Below are 25,181 nucleotides of genomic sequence, written 5' to 3'. Positions count from 1 at the left end.
TAGGGTTCGGCTCCAAAAACTCAAAATTATGATAATAATATTTTATAACAGCAAAAATTAAAAATATAAAGATAATTGATTTATGTAAGAACAAAAATTATAAGATTTCTCTGGAATTATTTTAAATATGTCAGTATAGAATTGTTTTCATTTAAATATCTACTACTAATTACAACTTCAGTGAATCCACAAACGTAATGCGTTTGCAAAACGTTAACATAATATGAAACTTTGTGTCTGCACTAAATACAAATTCTAATGAACCATTCACAATATATTGGCTATGAATAGTGGGCTTCACACCGAAATAGCTAAAGTAAATATATTTTAGTAAAAAGTAACAAACGAATAACGCAGCTTTAATTTTAAAGAATACTTAAAAAAATATAGCAATTACATTTTTTGTGTAATTACGTAATATGTCGTTTTAAAAAGATGTATTTAATGTGTACGAGAGCATTCGTTACACATTCAAACCTAATTAAAAAGAGAACTCTACAAGACGGTTAAAAGTTAGTTAACTTATTACATATAGTTATTATTACTAAATGCATATAATATCCGATAGGGTAGTTTTGTTGGAGCAGCGGATCTTTTACTCCACGTCGGTGTGTGTAACTATCTCTCTCTCTCGATCATTACTTAACTTTGTTTGTTGCATGAACGAATGAAGATAAAGTTTTTAAGTAATTCTATGTTAAAACTCTGAAATAAATATATAAAGCACAACGATTACACAGCCTCAATATAATATTAAGGTATAAATAATACATTATAAGTGCAAATTACATTTTAAATAGCAGAATTCTGGCATGCAGATCATAAATCACCGTGCTGAGGGCATAGCTATGTCAGTTTAAACAACCCGGTGGGAAATATACCACGAAAAGTAAGAGAGAGCTGCTAGATGGTGTGAGTTGGTGTGTGTGTACAAATAATGTACTGAACACAAAGACGACGACACGACACGACGTAGCGACGGCTGATTACCAATGTCGCTTTGAAGCCAGCGTCTTGAACATTTTGAAGACGGCAGCGACATATCAAACAGCAATTTCATTGTTGCCGTACTAAAATCTTTCACTTCAATAAAATTTACATATTTAGTTTAAAGTGGAATTATTTGTGGAAAAATTGTAAAAATTAGTGATTTATTTGTTTTAAATAATCGATTGTTATTATAAATGATATTTGATAAAGCTATTTTACGTTTCTGTTGGCAAAATAACGTCATAATTGTGAGAACTTTGAATAATTTTACATTTCACATATCAGTGACAGCTCTACAGCGACCATTGTCGTCGGCAAAATTGGAAACATTTCTAATTTGGCGGCAGCGAAGACTTCAACTCTTTTGTGGTGAAGTCGTGCTGTTGTCTAAAAATCTGTGCCGATAAGAACGCGTGTTTTTTAATATTTGACAGATGTCGCTCGTCGCTTGTCGTCGTCTATGTGTTCAGCACTTAAATGTTTTAGAAAACTAATATTGTAAACAGTTATTGAACGCACTTCGTACACCATAAATTTATAAACTATTGGACAGCAATTTGGTACGTTGGACAACCTGTTATGGAACATGGATTTTAAGTGAAACCATGTTACCTTACGCGGAATTTAATACACCTCTTCGATGCGTGTTGCATCAATATAATGACCCAAAACACTAATCAAAGTAGGTAAAGGAATGATTCAGACAAAATAGTATTAAAGTTTAAAGATGGCCTCCGCAATCGCCAGACCTTAATCCGATAGAAAATTAATGGAGAGAGTTTGAAGTGTCTCCAAGATGCTAAAATCCATCTAATAAAGATGATTTGTGGAAGCTGTGGGAAAAAATTTCTGCTGTTATGTGCCAGAATTTAGTGAATGCTTCGCTCAAATTTTGTTCAGCAGTTATAAAAAACATTGGATACTACACTAAAATTAAAGCAAGCAAGATTAAAGTAATCATTTAATTAATATCTTAATATATAATACATGCGTTGTTTATCTTTTACCAATAAAAAGAACGAAAAAAACCAAATGTATTGATTATTATTTCATTGCACATCACTGTATGTACGAGCGAGGTGCAATAAGTACATATTCTACAAAAGAAAAACGAATATTTTGGAAAAAATTCACTTCGTGGCTATGGCCTTATACCTTTATAATTCCACGATTTAAAAAATAAAATGAAGTCTTTTGAGATACTTACTGTCTAGATATCTCTAACAGTTTCAATCGTGTTAGCTGGAATGCCACTCCATTGACACTCTTTAAATCAACTTTTGATACCACCCATAGAAGGAGAAGTATCAGCGTTTACAGCATAATACAAGTGCGTTATCCCTTCCAAAAGTAAAATCGAATCACCGACAAACTATTTTCCAATTTTTCTAAAATCCGCGGAGACCCCGCTTCACCATTTGTCAAACTAAACTACGAGTCCGTTACAAAATGGTAGTAATTTTCTTGGTGAGGTTAAGTACTTAGCGGACAACCGCCGAAGTTTTATTTCCACAAAAACTCCGTTTTTAATGTTTTTTTTTATTATTTTGAGAATAGCTTCGAGTGATTTTATTCAGTTATTGGTCTTAGTAATTTATTAATAGTGATTTTTTAAATAAAAACTATGTAAAGAACTTAAAAATAACAATGGTACTTAAGAGTTAGAGAACCATAGAAATTATTACACCTACATACCTATTATAATGTAAGTTATATTATAAACTAAGAAAGAAACGCTGTATTAAACCGGAGTCTGTAGTTTGCGAGTTTTTTACCGCTAGGTTTTTATAACTATAACTTATCTTTTTTAATTCCCAACGCCTAAAAAGAATTCAAAATAGATAATGAAATCCTAGACTTCATTACTTCCGGCCAGATATGAACACAACCAATGTACATACATATGCACATAAATATGCATATATACATATGCATTTTCTGTTTTTTTTTTTTTATTTCTGGTACGATTTGCTTAAGTTTTACGTGACTAGCAGTGACATTTTATTGAATTGCAATTGCGTACACATACATACATACATTCATTACATACAAATGTCACTAAATTAACAATTAAATAATGAACCACATAGAAAATTGATTTGTTTGCAAATATGCAAAATTCTTATTTTTGCGCTTAAGGTAAATTGAAGTTATATTCAAACACAATAAAGTCTAAATTGTCTTGCAAATATTTAAATTCTAGTTGTTGAAGAGTCTGTCTGTGGCTTATTGAATTAGGTGCTAATTAGAATTCAAATGCATTCTCAATAAAATAAAGTAATTTTTAAATTGAATTCAAACCGTTGACTCTTCCAACGTCTCAATTTTTTTTTTTCTTACAATTCGAAAATACATAAAGGTTAGATATTTATGCGGTTGTCTTGTTTCTGTTTTTGGTTTCTCTTATTATAAGTGTGTAACAATATTTTGTACAAGCTTAAGTGCGTACTAAAGTGTTTCTTAATTCTTGTATGTGTTTTCATTTCATTTTAAATAATACCTATAAAGACACATAATTAAATTTATCAAATAATGTAATATTACTTAACTTTTTAAATTTGAAATATTTTTTGTTAATTAATTAAGTTTAAAAGTTTTGTTTTGGTTATCCTGATTGCCATACAAGTAACAATTATCATCTGGAGCTTCTCCATAGTTTTTTAAAGCCAAAGTCAATAGTTCAGTTCTGTTCTTCAAAGCTACGACTACAAATGCACCATTTGGAAGTATCTCACACGCTGTTATTTGGCCAGGCGGCTTGTAAACGGCAAGTGATTTACCTAGAAATATAAACAAATACATATTTAACTCGTCAGTTATTAACCGTTTCTAATAATAATAACTATACGGAAAATTGGCTTTTTTGCGGGGATTATTAGTCATAATTAAAAAAGTTTATTCCCCGTTTTTCGAAGTTAACCTTCAAAATCGAAATAGTCACCTCGGTATTTCGGGTATTTCGAAATTTAGCTTACTGGAAACGCCATAATTAATTATAGTATAGGCGTGACACTTTAGTGCGGTCAACTCTACAGCACTTAATATCAGTGCAGGTAAAAGTATTCGAAATATTATATTGCATTTTGCTATCACCTGTATTCAGTTCCCATACGCGTATGGAGTTATCACGACCATCTTTATCACGTGACAGCAATACCTTTCCCAATGGATCTAATTTTAAAAATGTCACCGGTGCATTGTGACCAACCAATGTGGACCGACAATTGCCCGTTATTAAATCCCAAATTAATATTTTTGCATCTTCCAAACCAGCTATGACGCAAGCGTTCGATTGTGATATCGCCAATGAGACTGTATTACAGGCTGGCTTCCATTTCTTGAACAATGTACCGCTTTGTAGATCATAAACGACAATAAAATTTGGAGTCGGCTCATTTAGCTCTTTGGCCACAACGCAGACATATGAACCCTCATATGTTATTGCCGATAGCGAAGTGATGAAATCATGATGTGGAATGCGCAAATCATAGAGTAGCTTCTTCTGTGACAGATGCCAAACCAAAAGTGGAAATGGTTTTTGTGTTTCATCTCCGCAAACGAGTATACTACAGAAAATTAATGTTTATGTTAATGTTAAATTATTGTTACAACTAGAAGTTTATAGAATTTTATCTCACCGTCCATCGCCTGAAACCAAAAGCGAATTAAGGAATCGATCTTCTCCAGCCTTAAAGGTCATAACACAGTCTCCAGACTCTAAATTCATAAGATGTACATACATGCGATTACGCGATAAGCAGACCACATGGTTTTGATCGTGTAAACCAAAATAGGGCATTTTCTGATTCATAACACCTTTCAAAGTTATCTGAAATGTGAGTGCAAATTTTTTATTTATTTCTTATTTGTATGAAAATACTAGGATTCAAATATGAAATGCATACGATAATTTATATATTTGATCCGATTAAGTTTTCCTTAAAGAAAACAATTAAGTAGATGCCTAGTATTATTATTTGTCTCTAAATGAAATCGTATGGAATTTTGCCAATTCAACTCTTAAAAGTCAACTTAATCCATATAAGGAATGCGTTTTTGACAGGGAGTCCTGCTAAAGAACACAGTCTTCTTCTTTTCTAGCGTAGACAGAATGGTGTGTGTCAGAGAGCTGCAACGAGTATGATGAAATCAGAACAAACAGTTGTGCCAAAAACACAATCAAATCAATTCAGTTCAGCATAGACAACATTGTTAATCAATTTCAGTAGCCGCCAGCGTCAACTGATCTGATGCAACACGAACAATCTGTTCTTCGGCAATCGCGATCGTGTAAACGGTATGGCTGGTCTCGGTTCCAATCGTATCATGTCAGTTCATAGCGTTGCGACGATTGTTTGAATTGAAGTGAAACTTTGGGTAAACTATAAGTAAATCTATGCGTTATGTGCTGAACACATAGACGACGTAAAGATGTAACGTCTTGAAATATTATGAATTTTGTGTCAGTCAAAGAGCAGTTTGTCAAAGAAAACATAATGGCACTTGCGAAGGGAAAGCTGGTGTCGCTGAAAATCGATGTTGCCACCAGAATGGATAAAGCCATTCTAGGAATAAATTTGCAAATGATCCGCGCAAACCTGGCTAAAACCGAAATTATTGTAAAGACTTTGGGAATGACTGAGCTCGGGGAATCTCACACTGGAATATATACATATGAAGAACAAAATTCTAGAAATCTTAGATGATTATGGAATATCACTAGATCAAATCTACAGGTAAAAATTGAACTACATACAATTTTTTAAATACATATGTGATTTTTTTTTAATTTTCATATTCAACAGCATTATGTCTGATAATGGGCGAAACATGATTAAAGCCGTCCAAGTGCTAAATGATACGACAGAGGAATTCCTTTTTGAAGAAGACATAGAAAGTGAGAATCTTCTGAATGAATTGGATTCTATTGAACTTGCTAATATACACCTTGTGAGATGTGCAGCATACACTCTGCAACTGTGCGTATTCGATGTCAACAAAACAAAGGAGATCGCCGATAAAATAAGTGCCTGTCGCACATGATGCAAATCGCTGCGCACAGAAACATATATAGGTAAGTAATGATAAGTTATATCTATATAAATATATATTATATATATATATATACTATTTATAAAATCTATGCAGACGTGTCTTAATTGGGAATGAAAAAAACATACCATCGCTCGACGTTGCTAGAAGGTGGAATTCAACCTATTTAATGCTAAAAAAATTATTGGACTTAAAGGATTTCCTGGCAACGCAGTCTTATATTTGTGTAGATGCCGATAGGGATTGGATCGAGACGTACATTGACGCTTTCAGTGATTCATACCAGGCAACCCTAAAGCTACAAGACAATGATTTAGTTTATAGTGAGTTCTTCGTAGTATGGATGGAACTAAAATTGAAATGCGAGAATAGCTACAATTTAATTAAAAAAAAAAACTATCGGCACAGATAAAAATAAGAGAAAAAAAATTGTTGGCAGCGATTTACATGGATCCTCGGGTAAATTGTATGTTGTCGAACTAGATATCAGAAATCGTTAGCAAAGGCTAATTTAAAAAAAATAGCTTTTCGTTTATTTGAGTTGAAAGAAGTAAGCTGTATGTAGAATGTTTGAAATTTGGGTCCTGTTTTGTTTATGTTGTAGTTTTGAGAAACTATGTTAATAATTAAAATTGTCATCGTCAAAAACTAATACTTGTACTAAACTAAAATACAAGAAACATTTCATACTTATTATCGCTTTATTATTTAAGGAACAAACACGAACTGTTCCAGTGCTCGAAACTCCTGTGCGTGAAGAGATGTTTGCTTCACCTGTCTCGTCAATTCTTTCAACCGCATCCTCACCTGAAGAGAAGTCGCTGTTCTCGGAATTTTTGGACAATTTGCAGACAGTGTCAGAAAGCAAAAAAGATCCTGTTTCTGCAAAACTTGTCAAAATTTATGCTGACATCGAAAACTTCGACATAACATTTGGTAGCTTGCCTTAAATTCAAATATATTGCAATTTTTTATGATTTGCAGCTTAAGATTCCGTATATAAGTGCACTAGCGCAGGTTGTGCTGGCTACACCTGCAACGCAAGTGTCCGTCGAACGGGCATCCTCAACCCTACACTTTATATTAAGTGAACGAAGAAGTTCGATTAGTGCAGAAAATCTAAACGCCTTACTAGTTATAAAGCTTAACACAAAATATCTAAAAAATTTTACAAAAAAAAATATATATAATATATATATAAAAATGCAAAAAAATTAAAAACAACATTGTCTGAAACTTTTTTTTCTTTTTGACAGCATTTTGTTATATGGAATATGGAATCTAAATGAAACTTGTTAACAAAAATATTTGAAAATAAAATTAAATTGTTCTATTAAACAAATCATATTATTTCTTTTTTACAACAACAAAAGTAAATGTGAAGACCGTTTGCATTGAATTTTTCGGTCAATCGGTCTTTTGCTGACTCTCTTTGTGCGAGCGTTTCTCGTTGCGCTCTTTACGCACTGCTCATTGAAAGAGCGAAATACAAAGAGCTCAACGAAAAGCGCTCAACAGAAAACATAAATGAAGACAGCAAGAGTCTCTTGCTCAGAACGAGAGCGAGAGAGTATGAACTTTTTCGGTTGTGCTCGCTACGAGAGCACAGGAAGAAAAACGGTCAACAGTTAGACCCCTTTCACACGGGCAATTTCTGTTGCGGCAATTCTTATTTTTATAGGAGAGGGGGCGACGAGGAGAGGAGAATCGCGCCGAGTCTGCTGTGTTCGAGCAACACGCTTTGTGTTTTTATTGGTAACAGTTCGCTGCTACGTAACAGTGTTGCATTTGCGCACATTTTAAAATTAATGTATACAATATATTTGAAAATTTGAATTTAATCATTTAATTTTGCATGCAATTTCCAAATACATATAGAAATATGCATACTTTAATTAAAATGTGTTAGAAAATTGAGAATAACGATAAAAGTTAATGAAATATATTTTTTTGCTTGGAAACGATGCGTACAAGAAGTTGAGAAAATTATATGAAAGATAATGAGAGAAAGACACGAACAGAGTTGTCAAACAAGAATTGCTCGTGTGAACGCAATGGGCGACAGCAAAAGAGAATCGCCCGAGAATTAGCAACAGGAGTTGCCTGTGTGAAAGTGGACTTATAGTTTACCCATAATTTCACTTCAATTCAAACAATCGTCGCAACGCTATGAACTGACATGATACGATTGCAACCGAGGCCAGCCATATTGTTTACACGATCGTGATTGCCGAAGAACAGATTGTTCGTGTTGCATGAGATCAGTTGACGCTGACGGCTACTCGAATTGATTAACAATGTTGTCTATGCTGAACTGAATTGATTTGATTGTGTTTTTGGCACAACTGTTTGTTCTGATTTCATCATACTCGTTGCAGCTCTCTGACATGAACCGAAGAGACAAAATCAGACAGAGTAACGTATCAGTACTTAAGTATACACAAACATTTATTACTCGTTGCAGTTCTCTGGTGTGTGTATATCCTATTTTGATGGGTATTTTCTAAAATTTGGCGCATGATAAATATTTGTTCAGTTGTTTATTTTCCAGGTCTAAAGTCACACTAATAAGGTCCTGTAAACTTGGTGATGGTGGACTTCAATCTTTCATGATTTGTTGAATTACTTATTAACAATAATATAGTCAGTTTATTACGTACATATGTATATAGGTATTTACTACAACTTTCAATGATAAATCTACTCGATCAAACTTTAGAATGAACATAAGTTAAAATGTAAATATTATGGTGCATCTGTATAGATTTTAAATACAAACAAAAGCTCTTAAAGAAATTGTATTTACCTTATATTTTCCTTCATCCAGATTGATAACTTTAATTTCTCGTCGACATAATACAGCCGCTTCATAACTGCCGACGGGACACATAGAAGTTGGCTGTGGTATGCCCAACAATTGCCGTACACGCGAACAACTCTGCACGTCCCATATACATATTTCCTCGCGTTCGGTACATATTGATGCCACATGGTAACCCTTCTGTGGCAAATTGACCAACACATCATAACTGCTAGTGGAGGCATACTCATCCGAACCCAAATTACTATTCAATATTTCCATAAATGGTATTTCTATTTCATTGGTGAACTCTAACCATGAGCGAATCTTCTCATCATCTTTCAATGTCATATCATCACGTATACGCACTTTCAGATAATATTTAATTAAAGTGAAAAATTGGTGACCATCATAGTTGAGTTCGCGCATGTAGGTTTTTAAAAACTCTTTCAAAAATGTTATATGAATCCACGATTGTTCGGTAATTTTCGCGAGTTTCTCCGAAACAATTATATCATGCATTAAATACGCTGGACCGTTAGAGTGAACTTTATCGGCAATCCACTGAAGATCGGTAAAGTAGAAACAGTTGAAGAGCATTTCAATTTTTTCGCAAGTTGCATTATCTTCAACTATGGCACAAAAATGATGATAAGGCAGTTTTAAGTACTTTTGATAATTGTAACTGAAAATGTAGAAAACACAAAGGAAACACATTAAAATTGGACGAATGCATTTAAAGAACCTATAAACCGTTTGCTTACTTTGTTATATGTCCATTCCCGGTTGCATTTGGCAGTATGCTCTGTTGACGATCGAAGTAGTCACGTATTGTTTTGTGTACCAGCCACCTTTTGTGTGTATACCTCTTGAAAACAGCATTTTTAAATGTTTTATCAGCTATGCGAATATTCTTTAAAAATAACAGCATTGGACCCATTAACCAACAAAATTTTGACCATATCTTAAAAGCGACCTGCGCTTCTAATTGTGTTTGCTTTTGAAAAATACCCAAACAATCGCTTTCGCGTATACCCCACTTGGATACGGCGACAATCAGCAGCATCAACTCCACATGTTCCGTTTGAAATTTGCTCTCTAAAATCTGCAACATTTTATCCAAGACATCCGATATATCCGTTATGCTAATGGACATGTGTGAAAGCCATGCTAACCACCAAAGTGATTTGGCGTGTAACGGTGTCTTGCCACGCAAAAGTTTCCATTCGTCGGGTAATTTGAGTGCACCATTTGATGCGTAAAATTCACTTCCACCGGAACTAAGAATATCATTCCACTGTCGTTCGGTGAATTGCTTCATCTTTATAAAACACTTGTTGGGTATGCCGAGCTCGCACAAATTGGTTAACATTAGCGATTCTTCTCTGTTTTCTGTTTCGGTTATGGTAAGTATCACTTTGGAAGTGCTATTTAGATGTAATGGCAACCAATTTAAGTTGTCTTGTGTAATCTCATCCAACGAATCGATAATGATGATTACGAAGAAATCCTTGTTTTCCAACAGATCTTTCAGTACATTTGAATAGCCTTCTGTAGACTGAAATAAAAGTGTCAAGTATATTTTACAATTTATCTTTGTTAACGGCATATTTAAAACATACGTGTTCACAATTACATTGCGCGCCGTTAACCAATACCGATAGTTGATCTGTTATGGAGCCCAATAGGGATGTTAGATCGGATGATCGGACTGTCAAGTTTGCAAACCTGGAAACATATATATGTAAAGCTTGATATCATGTGAATAGTTTAATAAATGTTGTCATAGCTCAAAGTTTACTTGCATAAACACCTCGTAATCTCAACCTATATCTATCAAACCAATCTTATACCTGACTTTGATGCCTAACTATGTTTTAACAACCGTAGATACTTATTTTGAAACCAACATTCACGTGATAGCCTTTCAGGTGTTTAGCCTGTAAAGCACTATCTCATACTCGTACTATATCTAATACGATACGATATATAATACATCGCTCAGAGAAACTACATTCTTATGTACATAAAATGTTTAAAAACAATATCACCGATAAAAAAAATTATATTTGGACGCCCTCATATTCCTTATTCCATTATTCCTTGTTTCTCATTTAACAACTTATTTAAAGAGCTACGCAATGCAATAACCTTGAACATGATATACTATTAAAGATCAGCTCTCTGATGTTTTATAAACTGTTGAAATCTGAAATTTAGAACTTTAGAATAATAATCTTTCAGTGAGTACATTATATTCTTCATGTTCTAAGGATTTAATGTTTATGAGGTGATCCCGGTCTCTGTCATCATCAGAATATACGAACCTGAGAATTAAAGCATTGTCTCTGGATTTTTAGCACATATTAACATTTCTTACCTCAATATCAAATGGGCGTCTGGTTTCCATCTTTGAACGTTTTCCATAATTTTAGAAGCTAACACACTTTTCCCACAGCCACTGGCACCTGAAATTATTAAGGGCCATTGTGTGTTGTCTTTAAGGTATCTGGGGACAGAACAAATGTTTAACGGTTATCATATGGCAACAGTAGTAAGAAACATTAAACATATTACTTACCTTTTAACGTCATTCATAATATCAAAATTGGCTGAATTTTGAGCTAATATTTTGGAGTAATGTGCGATTAGGTGTACTTCCTCTAAGAGTACCTTATCTACACCATTAGTGTTATACGGTATACTATTTTTGTTTTGATGCTCCTCAAAAATTGAAGTTATCGATTTATCCAGTAAATTTTCGATAACTGCTGTCAGTTCTTCATCCAAAATATTCATAGTGGGCAAAATTCGAATTAGATTTTTCTCCGAGAGATGCATTTTCAACTCAGTGTATACTTTGGTGATTCGTCGTAAAACTTCTGCATCTAATTGCGAGGCATTTTCGTGTAGTTTTGTGTATTGTGCACCAGTCTGTATCCAAATGCAACGCTTGGCGTGCTCCTGGCTTATAAGTACCGTATTATTTATTTCTTGTTCAACTACGGTTGTTAAATATGAGTCTTTTAAATCATCGGAAAAAAGGCGAAGTAGCACTTCCAACAAATGATTCAATTCATCATTAACTTCGGTGGAATATGTATCAATTTGTTGTGTATACAAGCGGTGACACATGGGCTGATATGAATTGTCTATTGTATACCATTTTTCCAATAGTACTTTCTCCTCCTCATTTGCCACACTCAAAACCGATGTGAAATCTTGACTTTCAATGGTCAACGGTAACATGGGTGTGCCAAGTGATGAGCCTAGAAATAGAACTGGTATAATGTAAGCGGTGGAATTGTGACGAGATATTTCCGATAAGCAATTTGCAGCCTCTTCGTGACCCCCTTGTGCTTCTTGTGGGCTTTGCGTCCAGCGCTTAACTTCCAGTAATTTACCGAAGTCTTTCTTAGCCCCAACATCGTTCTCATGCACATCTGAGATTAAAAAGTCAAAACCTTGACTTTGACATTTCGTGACAAACTGCTTAAAGAGACTATGTATAACCCGTTTATGCTTTTTGTACTCGGGACTATTATTCGCTAAAATATAAATCACAATTTTTTTGTCCCTTTCGATTTTACGTCCGGGCGGAGGTTTTCCTTGAAGAATCGCTAAATTGTTAGGCGCAGTTTTTTGGTTTGAAATATCGCAAGGTGCATTCAAAGCTTGTGGTGTGGTTGTTTCAGAGTCTGAAAAGAAATTATTTCCAGAACTTTACATATATTCCAAATATCTTAAGATTCTGTTGTTAAATGTAAGAAAGGTATTTGTTCTTTTTATAAGTCATTTTAGAAAAGACATAAGAATATAGGTTAAAATGTTATTTTATGTATTTTCTGATAATATTTCGATTAACTACGCCTCGTATTTGTAAAAAAATAAATATATTTATTTAAAATTCATAAATACATTCAGGTTTATCTTTTCTAAAACACTATTTGTGTATAATACATATATCCTACATACATGTATACACATATATTATGTGTAATAGCATTTATCATAATAACTAAGAACATACCCTTCTCCGAGCATTGATTGCCTTTGATAACATCTTTATTGGCTTCGTTGGGCGTTTGTTGTGTTTCATTTTGCGCGGCTGTTGTGAAGGACACATCTGGTGGCACCGGCTCTGGATCGGCCAAAGGCGCAAGTTTCTCACTATTATTCCCAACAGATGCTAATTGAATTTCCTTTTTATTGGCTTCTTGGTACGGCGAGGAACTGCAAAATGATTTCAATTGGAGAGTAATACTATTTCACTTCTTAATAAATTGATTCTATATGTACGAGTACAAGTACATACGCTCGCATGTAATGAATAGCATCACACATTCTATCGTATGTATATAAAATTATATACTATAATAGTATGAAATAAGATGTCTTGAATTGTTTAATATTAAAAGAGAATTGTTTTAAAGTGCAATAAAAACAACAAATTTTTACTGCTTGATATACGAATGTCCACTATTCTGCAGTTTAATAGTATTTTCATCAATTTTGAGGAATATAGGGTCTGAGGCTCTTACATGTGCTTCATATGGTCCTTAATTTAGGACTTGATTTGCTTGTTTTTTTTTTATACTGTCGCAACAAGTTATACAGACAACGGCTGTTTATAAGACCTACATTTTAACAAGTAAGGGAGGGCTAAGTTCGGGTGTAACCGATTTTTTTATTCTCGCAATTTAATTTATTTTTATTAAGATAACATACAATTTGACCATATATTCAGCATAAAGTCCAATATAATAGTGAAAACCTTTATTTGTATATAGTAAATGAGGTGTTGGGGTTAATCCTGAACCCTTTCACTCATTTACACTACCACGATTCCTTAATTCTGCAATGATATCTCACATATTATCAATTACATATTATATTATATAGGAATATCTGAGAAATTTACCTATATTTTCGGTAAAATATTGGTCGCCTAGGCGCCTTGAAAACTTATAGCCCGATTTGTGCAGTATTTGTGGAAAATTCTGTTCAGATACCTTCACTTCCACTGCTTAATTTATAGATTTTAATAAAAACGATTAAAATGAATTTCAAAACAGTGGAATAAGAGAGTATGAAATGCTATAGCTAAACCATTAATAAAGTTATGAAATTGGTTGAATGCTATTTATGCCGAATATACGGGTCAAATTCTTATTATCTTAATAAAATTAAATAAAAGAATTGCGAGAAAATGAACAGTTCCGTTACACCCGAATTTGCCTTAACTAAAGGAGTTAGATATAGAGTTACATACGTATATCATAATGATCAAGATGACGAAATGAGTTGAAATCGGGACGTCTGTCCATTCAAGATACAACTTGATTATAAACTACAGCTAAAGCTATATAAGTCAAATTTTATAGACACATTTCTTTTTAGTATCAAATCAAACCAGATTCTGCCAAAAGAAAATTCATCAAGCTACACGACTCACGTTGGGGTATTTGACCACCAAAACGGAGATTAATTGAAAAATGAATATTGAGAATGTTTTATACTCGATTATTGAAGACAAAATTCTCCATCATTAGGCAAAGGAATCGATAACATATGTTGCTTAATTCAATTTTTGTGTTGTCTCAAAGTTCGTAATTTTTTTCGATTTTTTCGCGTTTTTGCAAAAAGTGAATTTTTTGTATTTTCAAGTGCAAGTTTTTCTATTTTTGCCATTCAAAAGCCAAATATTATTATGGATCCTTCAACTTCAGGTAATTTCGAACAAAAAAAGCAGTTGCAAGTCGACATTTACCCTGTATAACTATTTTTAATCATTTATGGAAAAAGGTCTAAATTTTAGCCATTATTGAGAAGTATGTAGAGTTTTAAAATGGTACCGGACAACTTCGTGTTCTGAAATTTATGTATTTTTAAAGCTTAGGAATTATACTAATATAATAAACAAAAACATCTTTCGCGTTTTTGCGCCAATTCGATTTTTAACAAATTTTGTAAAAAAACGCATGTCGTCCAAAGTGAGAGAAGAACCGTTGCTGTAGTTTTTGTTTTGTTTTCGCTTTCGTTATCATCATCATATATTGTTGTTATTGTTATTTATGTTTGTAATATAGCAAATTTAACTTTAATTACTAAGTGGGGGTTTGATGGAAGCTCTGGGCATTGCTCATATAAACAAGCCTTTCATGGCCCAGGCGCTAGTGACTCTTCTGTTTTCATAACGTCCATTGTTCCACTGAGATTAGTATATAATGATAAAATCTTTTGGCAAGACCCCATTAAAAATTGAATTCACCAAAGAGACAGCGAGTATATTGGTAAGAGAAAAAGAACGAGTTGACAAGGAAGCAAACAATCTGGTAAAGTCTGTTGTGCCAGTAGGAGAAAGGTTCGTAAAAGTAAGTCATAAACTAATCTTAGTAATGATCGACGGAAAAGTTTGCAATGCAATCACAGAAACTACATCATCCCAAAGGTGTTATATTTGTAATTCCACTTCTAAAGAATTTAACTCTATTGAAAAAATTATAGCGAATCCTGTGAAGACAGAAACTTTGGAATTTGGTTTGTCTATATTACATGGATGGATTCGATTTTTTGAGTGTATCATACACTTGTCTTACAAATTACCTATAAAAAAGTGGAAAGCTAGCGGATAATGACAAACAAATTATAGATTCTACTAAAGCCACATCCAAAATGAATTTAGAGTCAAAACCGGATTGATTATCGACCAACCAAAGCCTGGCTTCGGAAATTCTAACGATAGCCAGGAGTTTCTTTGAAAACGCTGAAGTTTCTGCAGATATTATTAAAATCGATTTAGAACTGATCAACAAAATGCACGTGATACTAATAACTGTTTCTTCGGGTCATTATTAACCCAAACGATTACCCTCCTCCCGCCCAACCGACGCGTGGGGCGCAGTCCGCATACGAGCGGAATTTGCCGAGTCTAGAAAGGCAAGAGATTTTTAAGCGTCCGGTTCTCAAACTGCTCAGCTACAGAAAGAAACATTTCAACAGCTGAGATTTAAAAATTTATTAAAACAAAAAGTTAAAAATTTCTGAATATTATTTATTAAGAGAAGACAAAATAGTTTTTTTGATGCTAAATATTGAGTCAGATGGATCAAATGTGCTGGAATGCGAATTAAAATCATGACATATTCGGCAGAATGGTTCATTTAACTCAAAATTTGTTCTAGAAGATTTTAGAAATAATGGTCTAAACTGCCTGGATGAACGCAATGGGACATTAAACTTAATATCAGACAAAAGGAATGAACTACAAACTAAACCATTCAGAAGTTTTACTAGAAAAATTATACCTAGCATTTCTCTGCGACTAGTGAGTGTGGGAAGATTTATAAGTTTTAAACGACTAGTATTCGGGGGAAGATTCAATCTTGAATCATGAAATACATTCTGAAAAATTCAGACATTAAATGTACCCGTGAGAAATCAAATGAAGACATTTTAAACAGGTTTCTACTGAGCTCCGATCCGATCAATAGCAGCAAAATTAAATTACCAAAAACAAAATTCAAGCCCTACCAAAATCGGTAATAGAATTGCTTATTCCGCCAACTATTTCAGTAAGGGCTGTTCGATGATAGTGATGATGAAACTGGAGATGCACATATTGAGGAACTAGAGGCTTGCAACTCCGACGACAGTCATTAAACTAAATGAAATGCTAGTTTTTTTATGTATTTGTGCTAATTCAATAATAAAAAATTATAATATTTTAAAATTACGACTTCCCTGAATTAATCTCCGTTTTGGGGGTCCTATACCCCACTGTGCGACTGTCTGGAAGTGGAACTAATTAACGCCCTCTGTGCACCATAGGACCCTCTTTAGCAAACATGGGGAAGGTTCGACGACGAAAAGGTGCAATCACAACAGCCATTGGAGCAGTTTTCTCCTCGACTTGCACTCCTGCTCTTTGAGAGCCCTCATCAGAAAATCGATATAAGGGATATATACAACTGCAACTCACTGGGTACCGCTGTAGCAGAAACAATTTGGTTTCCACAAGGCAAAAAAAGAAGCTGATACGAAGAGGATTGTCTTTTCACAGTGGAGAGGAAGCAGACTGTCTACATCGCAATGTCGATCGACCACAACACGTTCGAGGTGTTTTAAGACTAGAGCATACTCATGTAGGAACCAAGAAGGTAATCTGGTCACCGATGTGTAGGGCTTACAGAGTTTATGGAGGGAACACTTCTCCAACCTGGTGAAGAGTAGTGAAAGTGCGATACCCGGAGATGATGAACCCGATCTCACAGTTTAAGATGATGGAATACATAGATATTCCAATAACCGACTATAGCGAAGTAAGAATAAAGTTTGCCCACTTGGAAAATAACAAAGCGGCGGGTGCCGATGGCTTACGGACAGAGCTATCCAAATATGGCAGCGAAGAGCTGACAAGGTGCATGCATCAGCTTCTTTGTAAAATATAGTCGGAGGAAAGCATGCCTAACGATTCAAATCTATGCTCTGCCCAATTCATAAAAAGGGGACCCGACAGTCTAATTATCGTGAGATAAGCTTCCTCAATATCACATATAAGGTCCTATCGAGCGAATTATGTGAGATAAATATTAAAGCCAATCGGTACAAAACGAGGTTTCTGGCAGAGCGACTCTTTATCGTGTGATTTCTTCAATTTAACCTTGTCGAGAGAGAACTATATTTTCAATTACCTACTCATTCCAAAGTAGCACGTGTTGACATTTCAAGGCTGACTTGTAATTGGTTTTAATGCAGGTTCCAAGGAAGACGAAATTATCGACAACTTCAAAGTTATGGATTATAGCAATGAATATATTTCATCTTGTCCTCATTCATCACCAGACCCATTCGTTTCGCTTCTTTGTCAAGCTTAACCTCAAAAGGAAAGGTAACTCTCTAACTATTCGCTCAAGTCAAATTGGGCGATCTTTTTATTTTAACAAATTAACAAATTATACAAATTAATTATTTAAACACATTAAATACATTAGTAATTGTTAGCTAATTATGTGATAAGCGCTGATAGTAATATACTGTACGTATTTGTAAAAAAATATATACTAACGTATATGCATATGTAAATATGTGTATACTTGTGATTAAATTTCGTTGAAAAATAAAAAAAATATTAAAAAATCTCGTCTACAAGAATTTGAGTGACTTCAAGAGGCATATGGCGTAATCAAACTGACTCTTACTTCCAACCAACCAGCGACAAGGAAAATAAAAATTTCTTAATATATAAACAAATATATACATACATATGTATATTTACTTACTCATCTGATTTCTCTGATATGCTGTCGTTTTTTCTTTTATCCCCAGAACTGCAAACGTTACCCATTTTCACACAATTTTTATTGTATTATATAAATTTTATTCTTATTCAATTAAGTCGTTAATGCTAGTTTAGCGACGTTTAGTTAAGCTGCAAATAAATAGGAAGTAGTACTTTATTGTTATTGCAATTGCAAGAGTGTAATGTCGTTGCACTTCATATACATGATGCATTGTGGTGGTCTAGCCGCAATCTCACAGATCCAATATTTATTGCCATAATATCAAATAGATTTCTACATACATATGTACATATCTACAAACATATGCATGTACGTATCTGCACAATAGATTTGTTGCGTTTGTTGTTTTTCACCTTGCCGCAATTACTTAGTATCGCCACCCCTATTAGTATCGAAACGAAGAAAAAACTAAAATAAAATAATAATACACGTACAACAGGTCAACAAATGTGCTGGGTAGACCGCTGGCGAAACGCATGCTCTGATATGCCACACTGCCCCATACCCCTTTGCATATGTATTACATAGCAGACTTAGTGCAAAATGCTAACATACAAATCTACTATGTAAGTGGGTTGTGGGAGGAGAGGCGTTTCATCGCCACCTTCAACCCCGCATTTACATGCTCGCGCAACAACATAAATTGCTCCATTTCTCTTATTGTTGTTGTTGTTGTGTTTTATTTCTTCTTTTTTAAACAGTATCCAATTTTGTATACACATTGCGATATTTTCTGCTGTGGATTTTCCTGACTGCAACTTTGATTTGTGATACGAGTTATGTATATGACCATTACAAATTGAATTAAAATTGCTGAATTTAAACTGTTCAATTCGTTCATATTAAGCACTATCAGAATTTAAAACACAACTAATTCTATTAATAACACAATAGCAGATTTTTTATACATATCTATGTATGTATGTACATGCATATTTAGATAGGTAAGTATAAGCATTTAGAAATACACACTGAAAATTCGCCCGATACATAAATACGTACATACACATGCCCGTATGTATGGATATGCACACAACGAAAGTAAATTTTCACTTTTTCTAAAATTAATATTTTTTTAATCGAAATTTTAGTGACGCATTAATAAATCAATTAATAGCATCAACGAGATTTGGCACTGTGGGAACGCTGGTCACCGTGCGACAATCGACGCGCTACTACATACATACACATCGCTGTGTGGTATATTTAATAAAAGAATCCCAACGTTGACATTTTCTCTCGCTAAAATTTCACTTTTTCACTTCGTCCTTTTTATTTAGCACTGCGCTTATATTCGCTTTATTAACGTAAACTTTACGCGCATTATTTTTGAAATTAATATTTAATATAAATTAATTACAATTTTATATTTCCTATTTAATTATAACATGTTTTTTAATCTCACGTCTTTCACATTTTTTATGCACTGCATACTGATTGCAGAAAATAAAATAAAAACTACTTATACTTTTAGATGTTGTATACAAAGCTTTAGAGCTTAATATGTGTGCTTGGAGCTTTTCAAAGAGCATAGAAAAGGAGCTATTTATTAAATGAGAGAGCAAGGTATGCACATACTACAGTGTAGAGAGCGAATATTGAAAATAATGAAAACAACTGCACATGTACCTATCAAGACTGTATGTATGTATGTATGTATGTGTGTTGATTTATACGAATATGTACAAGTGTACGTAGGCGAATCGGTTGGCGCTTCGAAATTCATATTTCTTAATTTCTTGATATTATACCCATTTATTTATAAATGGTATGTACAAATATCGCGCATACATACATACATATGTACGTAAGTACATAGTACCTATAAAATATGGATAAACATAACTGTATAAGTGTATGACATGGAGATGGCAAATATTTGCGTGCCTCTGACATTCTTACTGCTAATCAAAAGTCACTGATAATAGCTGCGTCAGTTTTCAAAAATTAGCGTTGACTGTTACTGTGGCACAGAGGCACAGTATATCAGAGTCGTTAAGAGGTGTTGTATGTGGTGGTCTGTAAGTATACTCAGAAATAACAGCAAAAACAGCAATGAATAAGTTCATAAATCTTACATCAATTAAACGCTAAAAATAATTAATATTCCAAAATTTTATTTTAAACCTTGCGAAACCTAGCAGTACTGCAAATAGCATAAAGTTACCGATTTATTTGTAAAAATCCGAGCAGGGGGTTTTGGACTTGAGTATATCAGTGGGGTTGTTCATACGAGGCTCTGTTTGCTCTTTCATGAGGGAGGTTTTTTTAAGTGGTGGGTCACAAGTCCTACGCACAACCGCAGAAGTGGTCTAAAACCGGAAGTCGTGAGCTGCTTGAGTCATATGCAAAAGAATCGTTCCTGGTCACTCCCAAGTGAATTGCAATCAGAAACTTTCCTCACTTCCATGAACTTCTACATATGACCCCATCCCCTCTGCCGCTCGATACGAAACGAGACTTCAGACAGGGTGACTTTCTATCGTGCAACTTCTTCAATATATTGCTGGAAAAAATAATGCGAGCTTCATAGCTAAATAGAGAAGGTACAATCTTCTATAAGAGTGTACAGCTGCTGGCGTACGCCGATGATATTGACATCATCGGAAGCAACAACCGCGCTGTTTGTTCTGCTTTTTTCAGACTGGATAAGGAAGCGAAGCGTATGGGTCTGGTGGTGAATGAAGACATGACGAAATATCTCCTGTTAACAAACAAACAGTCAACGCACTGCCGTCTTGGCTCCCATGTCATTGTTGACAGTCATAACTTTGATGTTGTAGATGCTTTCGTCTACTTGGGAACCAGCGTTAACAACACCAACAATGTCAGCTTTGTCAAATCACTCTTCAAGTCGCTCGTTATTCCCGTCCTGATGTATGGCGCTGAAGCGTGGACGATGACAACAGCCGAAGGTTTTGCGCAAGATTTATGGTCCTCTTAACATTGGTAACGGCGAATACCGCAGACGATGGAACGATGAGCTGTACGATTTATACGACGACATTGACATAGTCCAGAGAATAGAAAGACTGCGGCTGCGCTAGGTCATGTTGTACGGATGGATGAAAACAATCCAGCTCTGAAAATGTTCGATGCAGTACCCACTGGAGGAAGCCGCGGAAGAGAACGACCTCCACTCCGTTGGAAGGACCAAGTGGAAAGTGACCTAGCTTAACTTGGTGTTTTCAGTTGGCGCCAAAAAGCAAAACGGAAGAACGAGTGGCGCGTTCTGGTGGATTCGGCTATATTCGCTTAAAGCGATTCCTACGCCTAATATATATATATATATATTATATGTATATAATATATGTATACAGTGGAACTTCTCTAACTCGAATCACCATAATCCACAAAAAAACTTCGAGTTATAGAATTTTCATTAAAACATATAAAATTTCAAAAAGCTGTAAAATATAGATTTATACACTGTTTTATTTATTGAATCCGCATAAAGTCTTATATACATACATGCGTTAAAACATGTATTCTGTAATTTTGTTTGTTGCATTTTGCTGTTTGGCTCTTGACGTCTGGGAAGGAAATTTGTATGAAAATTGGAATGTCTGTCCGTGCAAGCGACAACTTAAGTTACAATCAAGATATTTTAAAGAAATTTGGTACACATGAGGGGTTAGTATAGATGGACGAAATCGGTCCATTGTCACAAAATGAAAGTAAAATTTGGTACAAAGGATCGCAATAAGAAGGGAAATATTCGGATGCAATATTTTGGGAAAGTCTGCATGGTCCTGCCTCCTATTAAGTTTTTTGTAGATATCTCGTAAACTACTGAAGCTATATCAACCAAACTTTCTAGAGTAATTTCCTTTAGCCAATGCCTTATACATTCTAAAAAATAGTTGAAGGCGGTCCAGGAATTACCCCAGTCCCCATATACTATATATAATGATTTTTATTTTCTAGTGGACTTTATTCCGAATATATGGGTAAAAATTGTGTGTTCTCTTAATATAATTATATAAATAACAAGTAATTTATTTATTTAATTTTGTTAATATACTATACAATTTGACCCACATATTCGTCATATATATGGTATAAAATCCATTGAAAGTTGGAAACCCTAATAATAGGTATTTGGGAGCCAGGTGAAGTTATGGCCCGATTTCACCAATTTTTGGCACCGAGACATATTATTAGAAATATTCCCTTCTAATTTCTTGAACAAATCGGAGAGACTTACATATATTTTCGGTAAAAAATTTGTTAGAAGCACCGAAGTCCTCATATTCGATATAGGGGCCTTGATAACTTATGGTCCGATTTCGGCGATTTTTAGAAAGAGGGTTCCACACTATGTATGTATGTAATTGGCGTTGAACCGTTTAGCCGGTTATAGCCGAATCGATGAGAGCGCGCCACTCCTCTCTTTCCTTCGCTGTTCGGCGCCAGTTCGGACAACATGACCTAGCCAGCGTAGCCGCTGTCTTTTTATACGCTGAACTATGTCAATGTCGTCGTATAACTCGCACAGCTCATCGTTCCATCGTCTGCGATATTCGCCGTTGCCAATGTTCTGTTTTGGTCACATCGTCCTTCTCTTCCGTTGGGGCGTGGGCGCAAATCAGCGATATGTTGAAGAACCTCGCTTTTATGCGGATTGTGGCTAGACGTTCATCCACCAGGGTGAATGCCAGGACTCGGCGAAGGAGTCTCTCTCCTGTGGTGACAACTCGAACACCAAATTTGCGCTCCTTTATATGGCCGCTGTAGTAGATGTCACAAGGACCCACCTTCTTCCGTCCTTGTCCCGTCCTTCGCACTTCTTGTATGACGGTGATATCAGCCTTTAACCGTATGGGGCATCAACCAGCTGGGCAGAGACATCTTCCCAATTAAGGGTACGGACATTCCAGGCGCATTCTCTTAAATCATTATCCTTAAAACGTTTGCAGAGGTCGTCATCAAAAGGGTGTCTCATCCGAGACTTTCTTCGATTTTTCATTGGTACTTCGTTTTTATGTGCGGGTTCGACTTCTCGCTTTAGCTCGCCTTCAAACGGATGTTTGTTAGCTACTCAGAGGATACTTGGTCTAAAACCGGAAGTCGTGAGCTGCCTGAATCATGTGGAGCAGAATCGTTTCTGGCCACTCCCAAGTGAATGACAATCAAAAACTTTCCTCATTTACGTGAACTTCTACACATGATCACATCCCCACACTATAAATGCAGTATTTATACAAAGTTCTGTTCCGATATCTTCACTAGGGCTTATGTACTTTATATATTGTAAAGTAAACGATACAGACCGACTTCAAAGTTATGGTATATAGGAAGTAGGCGTGGTTGTGAACCGATGTAGCCTATTTTCACAACAAGGAAAATATTACAAACCAAATTCCATTGTACCATTTTGAGTGCAGTTCTTCTGTACCTTCTTCATAATGAAATTTCCGCCCATCTTCGAACTTAACCTTCTTATGGTGCCAAGGAACTCGTGTTCAAGTTTCATTAAGATATCTCAATTTTTACTCAAGTTACAGCTTGCACGGACTGACAGACAAACATCCGGAATTGAACTTTACTCGTCACCCTGATCACTTTGGTATATATAACCTTATATCTAACTCGTTTAGTTTTAGGACTTACAAACAACCGTTATGTAGACAAAACTATAATACACTCTTAGCAACTTTTGTTGCGAGAGTATAAAAATAGCGAGAGTATATAATGTTCGGTTACACCTGAACTTAGCCCTTCCTTACTTGTTTGTATTATTAAATAGTACAATATAAATATTATACACATATATAAAATCTATCCAAGCAAGTAAGTAATTCTAAGAAATATACCCTTTGGAAGTTCCGTCCATCAGGCCACGTCAATTTGAATGCAAAACTTTAAACGCGTGCTGAAAATTTTATCAAAACAGTGGGTTTTTTTCCTTCAAAAATACAAATTTTAATATATTTTTTCTCTTCTCAGGAGCATCCCAAAGGATTATAAATAAATTTACGTTTAGGAAAATCGGACTTCATTCCGCTTAAAACTGTTTATAACTACAATGCGTGAAGCTTTTCATGAAAATAACATTTAGTTTACACCTTTTGTATAATTATTGATAAAAACTTTGCTAAATGTTGACCGCGAATGAATTTAATCGGTACCAGATGGAGATTCCTGAGAGTTTTAAGACGACGTAGAACGGTTAAATGATTCTAAGATTTTATTATAATCATGGACTGCTAACGATTACTATAAAAAGATTTTAAATGCTAGTCAATATCAAATATCAATGCGGCCTAGTGATGACTGAAACGATTACATTACAGTGGATACAAAGCAGAATCTTCTTTTCTTTACTTAAGCTGACAAAAGAGATAAAAAATAATTGTCTAACTCTTAGTCTAGTCGGACTTTGTATGTATATCTTTAAACAATGATTTTAGAGTTAGACCATTGTCTTATCTGAAATCCAGCTTAGATTCGAAATTACATATATATGTACATTACATGTATTTCTTTTTAATTTATATATCACACCACATGATCTTCGACAAAGTGGCAGTATGGCTTGAATAAAGCCATATAATACCCTATTACCGGTTATCAACGCAATTCTTGGCGGTTAATATTTGAACCGTTGTTCTGTGAAGTTATTTATTTAACAGTTGTTTCAGAAAACAGGTATCATGTAAAGAAATTGCTGATTCAACCAATTGCAAACAGGACATTCACATGAAAAAGGTCTAACAATAGGTTGCATTAGGAGTGATTTCGAAGCTGTAATTTTAATTGATTACAATGTATGATTTTAAGCCGCTTACAAAAAAATAAATTTACTACCATTTTTTAAGATTTCATAATTTACATAAGTGTATAATTTCTATAGTTTTCGAATTAATCATAAAAACTCTTCGTTTACTTTATATTTGTGTACTTTGTAGGGTTCAAACGTCATTTTTATCTCACCCGTTAAATATAGAAGGAAATGAATCCATTGCCACCAAAGAACAGTTCACAGCTTCTGTCTGACAGCTCGTCTCATCTGTGCAGACTGCCATCAGACACAA

The 25,181-nt window shown here is 34.6% G+C and overlaps 1 protein-coding gene and 1 long non-coding RNA gene across 6 annotated transcripts; one reads left to right on the top strand and one right to left on the bottom strand.

The window, feature by feature from the left end:
* Positions 1-308: 308 nt before the first annotated feature.
* LOC128920222 (uncharacterized) lies at positions 309-2,295 on the top strand. Its single transcript, XR_008470335.1, has 3 exons — positions 309-512; positions 569-758; positions 819-2,295. It is a non-coding gene; the product is annotated as an uncharacterized LOC128920222 (long non-coding RNA).
* Positions 2,296-2,528: 233 nt separating this feature from the next.
* On the bottom strand, positions 2,529-19,602 carry LOC105217451 (uncharacterized). Of its 5 annotated transcripts, none has more exons than XM_011192451.3 (11): positions 19,505-19,602; positions 18,124-18,272; positions 12,873-13,075; positions 11,424-12,540; positions 11,223-11,351; positions 10,465-10,570; positions 9,607-10,400; positions 8,849-9,527; positions 4,629-4,819; positions 4,084-4,556; positions 2,529-3,770 (listed from the first exon to the last, which is right to left on the bottom strand). In XM_011192451.3, exons 2-11 carry the CDS (start codon positions 18,186-18,188, stop codon positions 3,568-3,570), a joined length of 3,960 nt encoding a protein of 1,319 aa, XP_011190753.2. In that variant the 5' UTR covers positions 18,189-18,272; positions 19,505-19,602; the 3' UTR covers positions 2,529-3,567. The 5 variants fall into 5 exon arrangements, with proteins under 5 accessions (XP_011190753.2, XP_011190751.2, XP_028899384.2 ...); XM_011192449.3 differs by having other exon boundaries at positions 19,328-19,587; XM_029043551.2 differs by having other exon boundaries at positions 19,332-19,587.
* Between the last annotated feature and the right edge of the window lie 5,579 nt (positions 19,603-25,181).

The sequence above is a fragment of the Zeugodacus cucurbitae genome, chromosome 3, assembly GCF_028554725.1.
Source record: "Zeugodacus cucurbitae isolate PBARC_wt_2022May chromosome 3, idZeuCucr1.2, whole genome shotgun sequence".
Taxonomy (NCBI): domain Eukaryota; kingdom Metazoa; phylum Arthropoda; class Insecta; order Diptera; family Tephritidae; genus Zeugodacus; species Zeugodacus cucurbitae.
This window is presented reverse-complemented; position numbering and strand designations above follow the sequence as displayed.

What these genes read in the sequence shown, in the direction of transcription:
- LOC105217451 (XM_011192451.3), bottom strand. Translation starts at nt 18,188, where the DNA reads ATGGGTAACGTTTGCAGTTCTGGGGATAAAAGAAAAAACGACAGCATA. An exon ending in ATATCAGAGAAATCAGATGA is followed by an intron (nt 13,076 to 18,123) that starts GTAAGTAAATAT and finishes ATCATTTTGCAG; the next exon opens with TTCCTCGCCGTACCAAGAAG. An exon ending in CGTATGGGAACTGAATACAG is followed by an intron (nt 3,771 to 4,083) that starts GTGATAGCAAAA and finishes TTATATTTCTAG; the next exon opens with GTAAATCACTTGCCGTTTAC.